This window comes from Chiloscyllium plagiosum, unplaced genomic scaffold, assembly GCF_037043375.1.
Source record: "Chiloscyllium plagiosum isolate Xiang-an unplaced genomic scaffold, Cpla_swu_hap1 HiC_scaffold_21, whole genome shotgun sequence".
NCBI classification, from domain to species: domain Eukaryota; kingdom Metazoa; phylum Chordata; class Chondrichthyes; order Orectolobiformes; family Hemiscylliidae; genus Chiloscyllium; species Chiloscyllium plagiosum.
Window position 1 is genome coordinate 61,385,898 of NW_028270159.1, and position 15,699 is coordinate 61,401,596.

A 15,699-nucleotide genomic window follows, 5' to 3' on the forward strand; every position below is an offset into this window, starting at 1 on the left:
GTTCTCTGAAACGCTCCGCAAGTATGCGGCCTGTCTCCCCAATATAGAGGAGGCCACATCGGGTGCAGAGGATGCAATACATGATGTGTGTGGAGGTGCACGTGAATCTGTGGCGGATATGGAAGTTTCCTTTGGGGCCTTGGAGGGAGGGGAGGGGGGAGGTGTGGGCGCAAGTCTTGCACCTCCTGTGGTTGCAGGGGAAGGTGCTGGGAATGGAGGTTGGGTTGGTGGGGGGTGTGGATTTGACGAAGGAGTCACAGAGGGAGTGGTCTTTACGGAATGCTGATAGGGGAGGGGAGGGAAATATATCCTTGGTGGTGGGGTCCATTTGGAGGTGGCGGAAATGACGGCGGATGATGCGCTGTACATGGAGATTGGTGGGGTGGTAGGTGAGGACCAGTGGGGTTCTGTCCTGGTGGCGGTTGGAGGGGCGGGGCACAAGGGCGGAGGAGCGGGAAGTGGAAGAGATGCGGTGGAGGGCATCGTCGACCACGTCGGGGGGGAAATTGCGGTCCTTGAAGAAGGAGGCCATCTGGGTTGTACGGTTTTGGAACTGGTCCTCCTGGGAGCAGATGCGGCGGAGTCGAAGGAATTTGGAGAATGGGATGGCGTTTTTACAGGGGGCAGGGTGGGAGGAGGTGTAGTCCAGGTCGCTGTGGGAGTCGGTCGGTTTGTAGTAGATGTCCGTGTTGATTCGGTCGCCTGAGATAGAAATAGAAAGGTCGAGGAAGGGGAGGGAGGAATCTGAGACTGGCCAGGTGAATTTGAGGTCAGGGTGGAAGGTGTTGGTGAAGTGGATGAACTGTTCAACCTCCTCGTGGGAGCACGAGGCGGCGCCAATACAGTCATCGATGTAGCGGAGGAAAAGGTGGGGGGTAGGGCCAGTGTAGTTGCGTAAGATGGACTGTTCCACATATCCTACGAAGAGGCAGGCATAGCTGGGGCCCATGCGGGTGCCCATGGCTACTCCTTTCGTTTGGAGCCAAATTTCCCGTAGTGTTAGGTCTGGGTGTGTTGCTCTTCGGAGGGTTGGTGTGGGCTTGTTGGGCCAAAGGGCCTGTTTTCACACTGTAAGTAATCTAATCTAATATAATCTAGTCTATCACCCCTTAATTTAAAGCTTTGTCCCCTTGTGCTAACCGTCGCTCTCACATCCAACCTATCTAACCCTTTGCCTGGAGGCCTGTGACCAGTGGAGTGCTGGGTCCTCTACTTTTTGTGATTTACATAAATGATTTGGATGCGAGCATTAGAGGTACAGTTAGTAAGTTTGCAGATGACACCAAAATTGGAGGTGTAGTGGACAGCGAAGAGGGTTACCTCAGATTACAACAGGATCTGGACCAGATGGGCCAATGGGCTGAGAAGTGGCAGGTGGAGTTTAATTCCGATAAATGTGAAGTGCTACACTTTGGGAAAGCAAATCTTAGCAGGACTTATACACTTAATGGTAAGGTCCTATGGAGTGTTGCTGAACAAGGAGACCCTGAAGTGCAGGTTCATAGATCCTTGCAAGTGGAGTCTCAGGTAGATAGGATAGTGAAGGCGGCGTTTGGTATGCTTTCCTTTATTGGTCAGAGTACTGAGTACAGGAGCCGGGAGGTCATGTTGCGGCTGTACAGGACATTGGTTAGGCCACTGGTCTCCTTCCTATCGGAAAAATGTTGTGAAACTTGAAAGGATTCAGAAAAGATTTACAAGGATATTGCCAGGGTTGGAGGATTTGAGCTATAGGGAGAGGCTGAACAGGCTGGGGCTGTTTTCCCTGAAGCATCGGAGACTGAGGGGGGTACTTATTGAGCTTTACAAAATTATGAGGGGCATGGATGGGATAAATAGACAAAGTCTTTTCCCTGGGGTCGGGGAGTCCAGAACTAGAGGGCATAGGTTTATGGTGAGAGGGAGGAAGAGATAAGAGAAACCTAAGGGGCAACTTTTTCATGCAGAGGGTGGTACGTGTATGGAATGAGCTGCCAGAGGAAGTGGTGGAGGCTGGTACAAATGCATCATTTAAGAGGCATTTGGATGGGTATATGAATAGGAAGGATTTATAGGGATATGGGCCGGGTGCTGGCAGTTGGGACACGATTGGGTTGGGATATCTGGTCGGCATGGACAGGTTGGACTGAAGGGTCTGTTTCCATGCTGTACATCTCTATGACCTTAGTGTCATCCGCAAATTTACTAACCCATTCTTCTATGCCTTCATCCAGGTAATTTATAAAAACAACAAACAGATCCCCAAAACAGATCCTTGTGGTATACCACTAGTAACTGAACCCCTGGACTTCAAAATAGAACGGATTACTCAAGGAAGTGTACAGACAACAACTGGGAAAAGTACAGGCAAACACCGGCCAATCCAAGGAGCACATCCGTGAACTAAATAGTTTGATGAAGATTTGTGGTCCAGTTCTTCAGAATTCCCGACACATGTACTTCTCACATAGGGAACTTTACTGCCTTCTGAATATACACAACGTCAACACATCGGACGTCCCATCGTATCAGGTAATAGGATCCTATGTGAGAACCTCTCTAGCTATGTCAAAGGCATCTTGACAGGGGATCCCCAGCTTCTGTCATGACACTATCGATTTCTTACAGAAACTCAGCACTCACGGACAAAAAGTCGAACCGGGAACATTCCTCATCACAATGAATGTTTCATCACTGTACACCAGCATTCCTCATCATGATGACAGCATCACAGCAACAGCCTCAGTACTCAACAACAACAACCAAGCACCGTCCTACAACTTATCTGATTCATCCTCATCCACATTGTTTTTGTCTTTGACAAGCAGTTCTTCAGGACAGGCAACAACACAAAGTGGCTGAGCAGAGGCTGATAGCCAAGTTCGGTACCCATGAGGATGGTGTCAACCAAGACCCTGGATTCATGTCACACTACAGGTGACCCCACTACATTATACATCAGCACACATACACACTCTTACATACTCACACAGACTCTGTCATATACACTCTCTCATTCACACACATATATCCCCTCACATTCTCACACACACCCTCTCACAGGCCGAGACCCCCCCCCACACACACACACACACACTTTACCAAGTTTGCACACACACAAACACACACTCTTTCACATGCACTCATACTCACTCTCCCTCGCTCTCTCTCTGCACATGCACACGAGTCTATGGGGTGAATTTGCAGAATTATATTTACAGATACATTCTGTTTTTGCTCAAAAGAAAACAACTGGTAGGCAGTCAATCCAAATAATATTTTGTAAATTCCACTTTGGAAATAGAATCTGAGTCAAGATTGGGATACAGACAGACTCTAACCTCACACCTTTAACGCATTGTTTGAGCTGTCACTTTTTGTTTTATAAAACCTTAACTTATCTTGAGAATGTGACTTTAATATATAAATCCCAGAAATACATTTATGAACCGAAACCTGTAACCCATTCAAAAAGATGAAAAACGTAACAACAAATCGAGGTTTGTTAAATATATCATTTTAATTGCATGACACTAATCTTTTACTATAAATTGTGCGCTATGGTCCTACTCCACAACCACCTGAAGGGGTGATGCTTCAAAAGCTAGTGCTTCCAAATAAACCTGTTCGATTATCACCTGGTGTTGTGTGATTTTTAACTTTGCTTCTTCGTGAAGGAGACTAAATCTGCACACAGACTCCAAACATGGCCTCAAAACCCTGCACAGCTGCTGTAAAACGTCTTTGCTCCTGTACTCAAACCTTCTTGCAATCAAGGACACAGTTCCATTTGTGTTTCTAACCACTTGCTGCACCTCCATGCTCGCTTTGAATGACTGGTGTACAAGCACACCCAAGGTCATTTGGACAGTAATAATTGCAAATCTATTGTTTATTAGCATCTCTTGCCATTCTGAATTTTGCTGCCAAAGTGGATAAGTAAACATTAGCAATGCATGGCAGATGCAGTATCACTCAATTTGTCTAAATAATCCTGAAGCCTCGTGTCCTAATCACTCTCAAACACTCTCCTTCATTTTGTGTCAACAAACTTGGCAATATTATATTGGATTCCCATATTCAAATTGTTGATGCATAATCTGTCACTGCAATGCCCTTTCTGTCAAAGACTTCTATCCTGAAGAAAATTCTTTTAGTTCTACTGTTTCCTGTCTGCTAACCAATTCTCAACACACATCATTATGTTCCCGATAATATTGTGGGCTTTCATTTTGTACACTAACCACTTAAGTTGGACTTTACCAAAAGCTTTCAGAAAATCCAAATGAGCCCATCCACCAGTTCTATCAAAGCCTTCAGTAGATTTGTCAAATAGGATTGGACCCATCCTCAATTGACAGACTACAGCTTCAGGAGAAGAACCGTTCACTTTCCTAGTCCCCGCTGTGTTGGGCAGTCAAAGATCACAGACATTGTCCATGACAGCACTTTCCCCAGAGCACCTCAGATGGACAATAAATACTGATCCAGGAAACACTGCCCACAACCCAGTAACAAATAGATTAAAAAAAACAATCTCAGGCCTCTTGCTCAGCCACACCTCAAATTTAATATTCCCATCCTGGTTTTCAAATTTACAGTGAGGTCAGATGCCCTGAACCCAGTCCCACAGTGAGAACACTTGAACAGTCTCTCAACAGTGTGAATACGTTGATGGCAAATCAATTCACCAGAACCTTTGTAACACTTCCCACATTCTGAGTACTTAAAAGGTCTCTCATCTGTGTGAACATGTTGATGGTGCATCAGATCCCTAAAGCATTTCAAGCACTTACCACTGTCTTGGCAGGTAAAAGCTCTTTCCCCAGTGTACACCTGCTTGGGTATTAGCAGACTGGATCAATTAGCAAATCCCTTCTCACACACTAAGTAGGTAAACGGTTCCTCCCCAGTATGGGCTCGCTGGTGTTTCTGCAGTTGAGAAGATCAAATGAATCCCTTATAGAGATTTATAAAATCATGAGTGGCATGGATAGGGTGAATAGTCAAGGTCTTTTCCCCAAGGAGGGGGTATACAAAACTAGAAGGCATTATCTGCCTCCTATATAAATGCTTTCAGTGATCTAAACTCCATGACTCTCTGGGGTAGACAATTCCAAAGATTAATTCCAAAGATTAAATAATCTGACAAAGAGGAATTCCTTTGCATGTCGGTTATAATTTACTGTCCTTTATTCTGTGACTATGTCCCAAGTCCAAGGTTCGCTCACTGGTGCAAACATTTTCTCGTCATATACCCTGTAAAGGCCCCTCAGAGTCTTGTGTGTTTCAATAAAGGCTCTCCTTACTCTTCCAATGAATGACAGTCTAACCAGTTTGGTCATTCTTGATTAGTCAAGTCCTTTATCCCATGAATCAGCATAGTGAAGCTCTTTTAGATTGCATTCAATACCAAAATACTATTTTGTGAATAATGGGACCAGAACTGTAAGTAGTCCACCAGGAGCAACTTCACAAAAACCTTGTGCAGTGGTGACAAGATATTCCTATTTTTAAACCCTAACATTCAAAAATGAAGGTCAAAATTCCAAATTGTTTCTTCATAAGTTGCATCAAAATTGCATTAAAAACTGCCTCTTTACCAACTCATGGGATAACAGAGCAAGTAAGATTTGAGGGAAATTGTCTTGCAGCCAATATCTCCATTAACAATCCAGGACTACGTCATGGAGTACGCTGATGTATGAGGAAACCAACAAGACTTCCATCATTGTCTGGTCTGTGAATTACAAACCTTGCAGTTAACAGTTGACCGTGCTGGTTAATTGTCCTTTCCAAGCTCATGCTTATTTAGATTGAATTCGAAGTGCTACTGATCATCTATATCATCGTGTCATTGAGGGCTTTCATCCTCACTATTTCTCATGGATCCTTTTATACCATCTGGTAGGGTAACTGATCAATGCTCATAGATGACTAAATCGCTCATATAAATCATAAATAGCAAGGTCCCCAAAAGTAACCACTTTGGGACCCCATTGGGCACAGATTTCCACTGGGAAAAATCATCTTTCAACCATCATAGAACAACACAGCGCAGAACAGGCCTTTCGACCCTCAATGTTGCACCGACCTGTGAACTATTCTCAGCTCCCCCCTTACACGGTCCCAAAATCATCCATGTACTTATCTAAGGATTGTTTAAATCTCCCTAATGTGGCTGAGTTGACTACATTAGCAGGTAGGACATTCCACGCGTAAAGAACGTGCCTCTAACATCTGTCTTAAATCTATCACCCCTCAATTTGGAGTTATGCCTCCTCGTACAAGCTGACGTCATCATCCGAGGAAAAAGACTTTCACTGTCTACCCCATCTAATCCTCTGATCATCTTGTACGTCTCTATCAAATCCCCTCTTAACCTTCTTCTTTCCAATGAGAACAGACCCAAATCTTTCAGTCTTTCCACATAAGACCTTTCCTCCAGACCAGAAAATGTGTTGCTGGAAAAGCAAGGAGCAGGAGAATCGACATTTTGGGCATGAGCTCTTCTTCAGGAATCCCTCTCTCACTGCACACCCCAAGTAAATCCAGCATCTGCAGTCCTTACTTTTTCCTCCAGACCAGGCAACATCCTGGTAAGTCTTCTCTGTACTTTTTCCAATGCTTCCACATACTTCCCGAAATATGGGGACCAGAACTGTACACAATATTCCAAGTGTGGCCGCACCAGCATTTTGTATAGTTGCGGCATGATATTGCAGGTCTGGAACTCAATCCCTCTATGACTGAAACCTAACACACTGTATGTCTTCTTAACAGCACTATCCACCTGGGTGGCAACTTTCAGGGATCTATGTACATGGACTCCAACATCCTGCTGCACATCCACACTACCAAGAATCTTTGCATTGACCTAGTATTCTGCCTTCCAGTTATTCTTTCCAAAGTACATCACCTTACATTTAGCTGCATTGAACTCCATTTGCCACCTCTCAGCCCAATTCTGCAGTTTATCCAAATCCCCCTGCAACCTGTAACATTCTTCCACACTGTCCACTACTCCACCGATTTTCATGTCGTCTGCAAATTTACTAATCCATCCACCTATGTCTGCTTCTAAGTCATTTATAAAAATGACAAACAGTGGTCCCAAAACAGATCCTTGCGGAACACCACTAGTAACCGGACTCCAAGCTGAATATTTTCCATCAACCACCACCAAAGCCAGTTTCTAATCCAGACTGCTAAATCACCCTCAATTCCATGCCTCTGTATTTTCTCCAACAGCTTACCATGTGGATCTTTATCAAAGGCTTTGCTAAAGTCCATGTATACCACGTCAACTGCCCTACCCTGATCTACATACTTGGTCACCTTCTCAAAAACTCGATGAGGTTTGTGAGACACGCCCTGCCCTTGACAAAACCATGTTGACTATCTGAAATCAAATTGTTGCTTGCTAGATGATTATAAATCTTATCTCTTATAATCGTTTCCAAAGCCTTTCTTACAACAGAAGTAAGGCTCACTGGTCTATAAAATAGTGAGCAGTCCGTCCCTGGGAGGTTTCGAACCACCAAATTTTCAATTAACAACCTTCCTGCCATTCAGCCGATTGTGGATCTAATTTGCCAAACGTCAATGGATCCCGTGGGCTCTTCGCTCTCAGTCTCCCAAGTGGAACCTCATCAAAAGCCTTACTTAAATCCAAGTAGACTACATTAAAAGCATTTCCCTCATCTACACACCTCAACATCTCTTCAAAGAAATTTGAATCAAGTTGCTCAGATGTGGCCTCCCCTCAACAATCTGCCTTAGAGGTATGATAAAGCACCATAGTATTAACAGAAAGCCAAATTAATTTTTTTTTAAATCCCAAATAAGCATACTGGACTTGGGGTGTTTACAAATATCATCAGAAGCTGACCCCAACAAACATGGATTGGAGATAGATGCCAATAGCATCAAAACCCAATCTTTACAATTACTCGGGAACTCATTGATGTTTAACCAGTCCTGATGAATCAGAAATGCCCCATCCACACATTGGTTAAGAGATTGGGCAGATGAGCAATGTGAAAATGACGTAAAGCAAGTTGGGATCATTTCCAACAGGTGAAGAAACTGTATTGACATTTTAGCCACAATATTAGCACCTTTAATAGAGCATGTCTAATAACATCAGCACAAACATCCCAATGACCTCAGTTCATTCCTTGGTGCAAGACATTCCAAAATCTTTCAAAACTATGGTTCTTTTTGAATTTGTTGGTGTTAACAGGATGGATGACTGAGTGAATCTTTTCCCACACACAGAGTAAGTGAATAGTTTCTACCCAGTGTGAACACGTTGGTGTGTTAATAGTTTGGTTGACCGAATGAATTGCTTCCCACACACAGAGCAAGCGAATGGTCTCTCACCAGTGTGAACTCGCTGATGTTGCAGCAGATGTGTTGACTGAGTGAATCCCTTCCCACACACAGAGCAGGTGAACGGTCTTTCCCCAGTGTGAACCCGATGGTGTACCTGCAGGTGGGAGGACTGAGTGAATCCCTTCCCACACACAGAGCAACTGAATGGTCTCTCCCCTGTATGAACTTGCCTGTGTCTCAGCAGGTTGGATGACTTAGTGAATCCTTTCCCACAATCTGAGCAGGTGAATGGTTTCGTCCCAGCGTGAATTCGCTGGTGTTCCACAAGGTTGGATGAATGAGTGAATGTTTTGCCATGCTCAGAGCAGATGAATAGATTCTCCCTAGTGTGACTGCGTTGATGTCTTAGCAGGCTGGATGACCAAGCAAATTCTTTCGCGCACACAGAGCAGTTGAATGGTTTCTCCCCAGTGTGAACACGCTGGTGTTTCAGCAGGTCAGATGACTGATTGAATCTCTTCCCACACAGGGAGCAGTTGAACGGTTTCTCTCTAGTGTGAACTTGCTGGTGTGCCAGCAGGTAAGGTGAATCAGCAAAGCTTTTTCCACACACAGAACACATGTATAGTTTCTCCCCACTGAAAATCGTGTTGTTTCCTTCCATTTTCAAAATCCAATGATATTCAGGTGATTCTGTAAGATCCTGATGGCACATGTGGTTTGAACTGCCTGAATGCAAACCCTGTCCTTCCAATATCCTGTAAAATGTGTTTAAAACATGAAAAAAGGGTGTGAGAGAAGGCATAAAAACATAAAGGTAAAAACAATGACTGCAGATGCTGGAAACCAGATTCTGGATCAGATTTATTCCTGATGAAGGGCTTTTGCCCGAAACGTCGATTTTGCCTGTCCTCGGATGCTGCCTGAATTGCTGTGCTCTTCCAGCACCACTGATCCAGAATAAAAACATAAAGGCAAGTTACGAAATGGTGCTGATTGAATCTGGGAATTTCTGTGGGGCTAGGACTAGGAGACAGCTATCATGGAAGTGGCTAGATTTTAACAAAAATTCAACCCGTTTACAAATGTCCTTTGGGAAACGGAGATTATCACCTGCTCTAGAGTGACACCGAATTCTGATTTTTACTGGATGATAGGGTTGAGGGTGTTTGAGGTGGCGGGGGTGGCGAGAACAGAGAAACTTATCTGGAAGAGCTACAGAATGAAGGACTTTACACGGTCAATGACTTGAGGAGAACATCCACATCCAGTCCACATGTACGCAAGACTCTGGCCTTTACGGAAGATCAAGAGAAATGGGTAGGCAAGTAGTGAAGGAGAGGGATACAATATCATTTAATATGATCAGGAATTTTAACAGAAACTCCCAATCTCTCAATTTATATCACCCAGAAGGAATACCTTATGCGAACACTTTCACTTCCCAGTTAAACACCACCGTGACTTGTCTGACACTCTGGTACTACACAGGCAAAACCCTCGTCTATTTACATATTATGAAGACTGAAGCCATTATTTTTATTCCCTTTTAGAAACTACATTCTCTCATCACTGACCCCATCCCTCTCAGGCAAATGTTTGAGGTTGAACCAGACTGTTAACAACCATAATGAAATATTTCATTCTAAGATATTTCGTCACCTACCTGATTATCTCTGTTTTAGCTCAGTGTCAACAGGTTCTTTCTGACACTGTATGAAATGATTTGGAACACATTATATTACATTTAAAAAAATGTTGCTGATTTGTACATATACTACTGTCCCTTGGTTATCACTGGGTGAATTATGTGGAACCTCTTACCTATCAGCACTGTAGCAAATCAGAGCACACCTGAGAGAAAAAAAAAGTGTCAAAACCGTGATTGGTCTAGGTAGAGTCATGCGTAAAAGGATCAACAAGAGGGCATAGTTTTAATTTAATTTGAAAATAAACAAATTTGTTGCAAGAAAATATTGTGTCACACAATGAATGACTTGTGCCTGGAATTTACTGCCAGCAAGTTCAGTAAAGGCAGGTTCACATGAGGCATTCACCAAGGAATTGGAGATTATTCAAAGATAAAGAATATGCAGAGATTCAGGGAAAAAGCAGACAAATGGCACGAAGACAATGTTAGTTAGAAAGTTGGTGCAGAATGTGTACTGTAAGACGTCTGTACCAAGCAACATGGATTGTAGCAGTTCAAGAATCTCTAACATCCACTTCTCCACATGTAACTGAGGATTAGACAACATATAGTCATCTTAAGAGTCATAGCAGTATAGCACAGAAACAAAGCCTTCAGTCCACTTGCCCATGTCAACCAGATATCCTAAATTAATTTAGTCCTATTTGCCAGCTTTTGGCCAATATCTCTCTAAACACTTCCTGTTCATGTATTCATCCAGATGACCTTTCAATGTTAAAAATCACATAACGCCAGGTCCAACTTGGAAGCACTGGATTTTGGTGCACTGCTCCTTCTTCAGGTGGTTGTGAAGTAGACACAGAATTTATCGCAAAAGATTACAGTGTCATGCTAGTACAATGATATATGTAAGAATCCTAGATTGTTGTTAAGTTTTTCATCTTTTGCAATGGATTACAAGTTTCAGTTCATTAATATATAAATCCCAGATGCAAATGACACCAACATTTGGGGTATAGTACACAGCGAAGAAGGTTACCTTAGAGTAAAACAGGATCCTGATCAGATGGGCAAATGGGCCAAGGAATGGCGGATGGAGTTGAATCTAAAATGTAAATCCCAGAACTTTAACTTAGTAACCATACCGCCTTTCTTCACATAAATGACTAAAAGCAGTGGACCAGCACTGATCCTTGTGGCACACCACTGGTCACAAGCTTTCAGTCTGAAAAGTAACCCTCCTACCTTCGAGCCAGTTCTGTAACCAAATAGCTAGTTCTCCCTGTATTCCATGTAATCTAACCTTGCTAACCAGTCTGCCTTGTGGAACCTTGTTGAATGCTTTGTTGAAGTCCATACAGACAACACCCACCACTCTACCATCATCAATCCTCTTTGTTACTTCTATAAAAAAAAATTTAGCTAGTTTTTCCATGATTTCCCACATACAAAACCATGTTGAATATTCATAAATCAGTCCTTGCTTTTCCAAATGAATGTAAATCCTGTCCCTCAGAATCCCCTCCAACAATTTGCCCACCACTGACTTCAGGCTCACAGGTCTATAGTCTCCTGGCTTTTCATAACCACTTTCTTAAATAGTGATACCACATTAGCCAACCTCCAGTCACACTTCACACATGGCTATTGAGATACAAATATCTCAGCAAGGGGCCCAGCAATCATTTCCCTAGCTTCCCACAAAGTTCTAGGATATACCTGATCAGTTTTCAGGGGGTTTACCTAACTTTATGCGTTTTAAATCAGTCAGTCAACACTTCCTTCTCTTCAACATGTCGCTATTTATTTGCCCAAGTTTCCTAACTTTCATATCCTTCTCCACATTATACACCAATGCAAAATACTCATTCAGTATCTCCCCCTTTCAAATCCAATTCCACACAGAGAGAGCCATGACAAGCTTTAAGAGGCCCTGTTCTCTCCCTAGTTATTCTTTTTACCTTAATACATTTGTAGAATCTTTGTATTCTCCTCAGTGAAAGAGAATGGGAGTGGGGTTAGGTGATGCGCTTTACAGAGTCAGTCCAGTTGTAATATACTATAGCCACTGAATGATTCAGTATCTCAATGGAAATGGAAACCATAGACCAAACACAAAGCGAGCATCCAATCTGATGCAAGTTCTCTCTTACTTAGTCCACCTGTTTTTGAACTCTGATTTGAGAGTATGGCTTACAACAAAATAATCGCAAAATATTGCAAATGCTGGAAATTTGAAGTAAAGAGAGAAAATGCTGGAGATTGCCTGGAGGACAGGCATGTTCATAGATTCATATAGGTCTCTAGCATGAAAAAAGGTCCTGAGACCCATTGAGTATATACTCGTCAAAAATAAGACAGTATCCATGGAGTCAAAAAGTGTAGCATTGGAAAAGGCGCAACAGGTCGTGCAGCATCCAAGGACCAGGAGAGGCGATGTTTCAGGCATAAGCCCTTCATCAGGAATACGGAGAGGGCACAGGGTTGAGAGATAAATGGAGGGGTGGAGCTGAGGGAAGGTAGGTGGAATGGCAATAAGTGGATGCAGATGGGGAGTAATAAAAGGAGTGAATTATGTAAGGTGTACAGAATGAATCACGGCGAATAAATGTGGTGCAAACTTGCTGATCAATGCAAGCTTAGATGCGGAAGAGGAATTAACAATAGTGCAGGAAAAAACAATTCCTGATTCCCGTGGGACAACAAAATATACTGGCAGCATATTAGTCAGGGGATAGGCAGTATCATATACGACACGGTTGGCAGAAGTAGTGCAATACTTAACAGAGATAAAAGACATTCATTGAGGATAGACGAAGTTAGTCAATAGCAGTTATGTAATCAGGGAGAGCAAAGATTACAGAGAGCTGTGGAGGAAACAACTCCAGTCCCAATGTCATGGAACCTCTCTCAGATAACAGAACACAGGCAAATGGGAAAATATGTATGTTTATGAGAATTCACCTCACGCGCATCAGCGAAACAATCTCAATATTTTCAAATCTGCGGCTCAAGATTTTGAAATCTCCTGAAGTTGCAGTAAGGAATCAGAGAAAAATCTCGCATTTGAGGAAATCTCAGGGGAATGGGTGATGTCATTGTGCATCATACACAGGAACACAGAACATTGGAGTTTGTTAAAAGCAGAGATCACCACACATTGTGAAGGATGGGAGGAGATCTACCAAAATACTTTGAGAGATGAGGAATTTGAGTTGCACTGTTACATTATAGAACGTAAATTGTCTGTTTGGAGTGAAACAGAATGAGCAGGGATGAGATAGAAGAATGGGCGTGTGAGCCAATAAGTGACAGATGGAGTTTAAGTTAGATAAATATGGGTGCTGCATTTTGGAAAGGCAAATCAATGCAGGACTTATGCACTTAATGGTAAAGTCCTGGGGAATGTTGCTCAAGAAAGAGACTTTGGGGTGCAAGTTCATGGTTCCATGAAAGTGGAGTTGCAGGCAAATAGAATACTGATGGTATGCTTGCCTTTATTTGTCAGTGCACTGAACATAGAAGTTGGAGGTCATGTGTCAACTGTACAGGACATTAGTGGGGCCACTTTTGGTATATTGCATGCAATTTTGGTCTCCTGGATAAAGGAAGCTTGTTGCGAAACTTGAAAAGGTTCAGAAAATACTTACAAGGATTGTGCCAGGAGAGTTTGAACTATAGAGACTTCCTGAATAGGCTGAGACTAATTTCCCAGGACTGTCGGAGGCTGAGAGGTAACCTTATAGAGGTTTATAAAATCATGAGTGCATGGATAGGATAAACAGACAAGGTCCCCCCCCCCACCCAGAGTGAGGGAGTCCAAACTGGAGGGCATAGGTTTAAAGTGAGGCAAAGATTTAAAAGCGACCTAAGGGGCAACTTTTTCCACACAGAGGGTGGTGTATCAAATGAGCTACCACAGGAAGTGGAGGAGGCTGGTACAATTACAACACTCAAAAGGCCTCTGCATTGGTATATGAATAGGAAAGATTCAGCGTGATATGGGCCAGATGCTGGCAAATGGGATTAGAGCTACCTGGGATGTCTGATTGGCATGGATGAGTTGGACTGAAGGGTCTGCTTCCATGCTGTATACCTCAATGACCTTACAAGTTATTATTGTCAGCTGGACATAAGAAAAAAAAGATTATGGAACATTGATTGGAGACTTAGCTGTAGAGCCACAGGGAACATTTTGTACAGTACATGATAAAGAACTGAATTAGCAAATTTTGAGAAGATTTGTAGCTCAGGTTGAGGTTCTGAATGTAGGTTTGTTCGCTGAGCTGGAAGGTCTGGATTTCAGTGCTTACTTACAGAGACCGATGATGAGAAGTAACTAATTCTGTCAGAGTTTTGTGTGATATTTGATTTCAGATTTCGATCAGCAAATCCTCATGTAATATCCTGCAAAAGATGTTTACAACATTCATCACTGCCAGTTCAGGATAGCAATTCAGTAAAGAAAAACAAGTTTTCTGGTTTGAATTTGCTACAATTAATGCCCTCTTCTAACTCTGCTAAAACAAAGCCCTGATGAAGGGCTCTCGCCCAAAACGTCGATTTTGCTGCTCATTGGATGCTGCCTGAATTGCTGTGCTCTTCCAGCACCACTGATCCTAAAACAAAGAATATGCATGCTTGCTGCTGACATCACTTTCATTGTAGTCAGGAATCACTTAATTTAATAATAATGTCTACTCAGGAGCCCAAGTTTCTGCCCTGGGTCTTCATTTGACTGATTGGAGACAGTCAAGTCACAATGCAGAGGATCCCATGAACTAGTGCGAAGCAGCAATGAGGGTTTCACTCCTTCTCTGCTGCCACTCTGCCTCATCAATAAGATATTGCGTGTGAAAGGCTAATGCAGCTGGATGAACAAGTTGTCTCCATTCTAAACCACGGGCAGCAAGCTCCACTCACTCAGTCATTCCAAAGAATGCATGCACCCTGCTGTCTAGTGTCCCCGATAAAAATAAAAATCCAACAACACAAAGTTATAGTCCATCAGGTTTATTTGGAAGAACAAGTTTTTGGACCGCTGTTCCTTCGTCAGGTTGCAATGATCCGAAAGCAAGTGCTCCCAAATAAACTTGCTGGACTTTAACCTGGTGTTGTGTGAGTTTTGTTTTAATTCTGTCCACGCCAGCCCAACACCAGCACCTCCACATTATTCCCAATAAAGATAGCGGCGTTAACCCGGGGCCTAACTTAAAGGCGAAAGCTTTCAGCTAAACACGCGTCCTCAGTTCGCGTAAACAAGGCACTATTAACTTATTTTTTGGGAGTCACCGCTTACTCAAGAGTTTCAGACACCTCACTCTTTTCCCGCTGGATGGTCGATCCCTCCGTTCTGTCTCAATTCTCACCGTTTTCGGACTAAAGAAACATCCATCAAACGCCATTATTTGTTCCGCGCATGCTCCGCAAACTGTCCATAACTGCGCCTGCGCGTCGCTCCCGTTTGTGGAGAATGGGGATTTGGTTAAGAGTGGGGCTACACAGTACCCACCCTTCATAACAATAACAACTAAAGCGTGTATTTATATAACACCTTTGCGGAGTAAAAACTTCCTCTGACACTTCATATCAGGGTTAACATTCCCACATTCAACTGGGGAAAGCAGTTTTAATCTTGGACAGTTTACACACAACAGGGGTGGGTGCTCTCCATTTCACCAACAGAACTCATGAAGACCGTTTCATCGTTCATCAATTGCCATGACATCCCT

At 43.1% G+C, this 15,699-nt stretch overlaps 1 protein-coding gene across 1 annotated transcript; it reads right to left on the bottom strand.

Moving 5' to 3' along the window:
- Nucleotides 1-8,085: 8,085 nt before the first annotated feature.
- LOC122564679 (uncharacterized) lies at nt 8,086-15,393 on the bottom strand. The gene is made up of 4 exons (XM_087998607.1): nt 15,267-15,393; nt 14,285-14,374; nt 10,141-10,170; nt 8,086-9,074 (listed from the first exon to the last, which is right to left on the bottom strand). Exon 4 carries the CDS (start codon nt 9,029-9,031, stop codon nt 8,276-8,278), a length of 756 nt encoding a protein of 251 aa, XP_087854733.1. The 5' UTR covers nt 9,032-9,074; nt 10,141-10,170; nt 14,285-14,374; nt 15,267-15,393; the 3' UTR covers nt 8,086-8,275.
- Nucleotides 15,394-15,699: the final 306 nt, after the last annotated feature.

What these genes read in the sequence shown, in the direction of transcription:
- LOC122564679 (XM_087998607.1), bottom strand. Translation starts at nt 9,031, where the DNA reads ATGTGCCATCAGGATCTTACAGAATCACCTGAATATCATTGGATTTTG.